The following is a 942-nucleotide window of genomic DNA, read 5'->3' on the forward strand; positions in this document are numbered from 1 at the left end:
TCAGCAGGCAGGGAGGGTGGTGTTGGGTCATCTCCCAGGATTGGGGACAAGGGCAAGGAGAGCTGCAAAGTGGGTGGGAGAGTCTGATAAGTAAGGCCTTGGGCAGCCTGACCTGTTTTTCTGGTCTCATTTTAAGAAGCTCTTTGCAGTTGATTTTCTGGCAGCAGCTTGAAGGACAGTCCACTGGCACAGGCTGCCCAGAGAAGCTGTGGCTGTCAGATCCATGGAATTGTTTAAGGGCCAGGTTGAACAGGGCTTGGAGCAACGTGGTCTAATGGAAGGTGTTCCTTCCCATGGCAGGGGGGTTGGAACACGAGGAGATTTAAGGTTACCTTTTCAACCCAAAGCATTCTGTGATTCTGCCCATCAGTGACACTGAGGGGTGTGCAAATCTGTGCCCTTCCCAGAGCTGCAGAGAATAGTGACAGATCTTTTCTCTCTTTAATTATTTTGCCAGCTCTAAAAACATAAGTGACCCACAAAGCTCCTGCTTGACTTCAGAAGCTGTCCTGGATAGCAGTGCGCTGTTTTTACTCTAATTCCTGCTTACCTGTCTCTCTTCCAGGGATTTCTTCAGTGCCAACACCTTCACCCCTTGGACCTCTAGCAGGCTCCCCCGTCATCTCTGCCACCACCACCCTGGGGATGCCGGTTCCAGCTGCTGCGGGCGCCCAGCAGTAGTGACGGGCTCTGTCTCCTGCTGCCTGAGCTGAGTCAGGTGGGGAAGAGGTTTCCCCCTCCACCTCTCCTCAGGACGCAGCTCGTGCCTGGCAGGGGAAGGGAGGGGATGAACGCTTTGGAGACACCGTGTCTGAACTGTTGCTTGTGGATTTATAGTAGTTCAGTCATTATATACAAAATTATTATAGGCTGATTTTTCTTTTTTTACTTGAACTTTTCGTAACTCAGGGGATTCCCTGAAAATACCTACAGATGGAATAC

General features: G+C 50.8%; 1 protein-coding gene across 3 annotated transcripts in view; it reads left to right on the forward strand.

The window, feature by feature from the left end:
* The window catches only part of CSNK2A1 (casein kinase 2 alpha 1), a 10,824-nt gene that overhangs the window by 8,916 nt on the left and 966 nt on the right, over positions 1-942 (forward strand). The window contains exon 11 of one of the 3 annotated variants that reach the window (XM_031057991.1): positions 566-871. In XM_031057991.1, the coding sequence (XP_030913851.1) occupies positions 566-681 (116 nt within the window). In that variant the 3' untranslated portion in view covers positions 682-871. Of the gene's footprint in view, positions 1-565 lie in introns of all 3 variants that reach the window. The other 2 variants (XM_031057989.1, XM_031057990.1) reach the window with 2 other exon arrangements.

This window comes from Geospiza fortis, unplaced genomic scaffold (assembly GCF_000277835.1).
Source record: "Geospiza fortis unplaced genomic scaffold, GeoFor_1.0 scaffold188, whole genome shotgun sequence".
NCBI lineage: Eukaryota > Metazoa > Chordata > Aves > Passeriformes > Thraupidae > Geospiza > Geospiza fortis.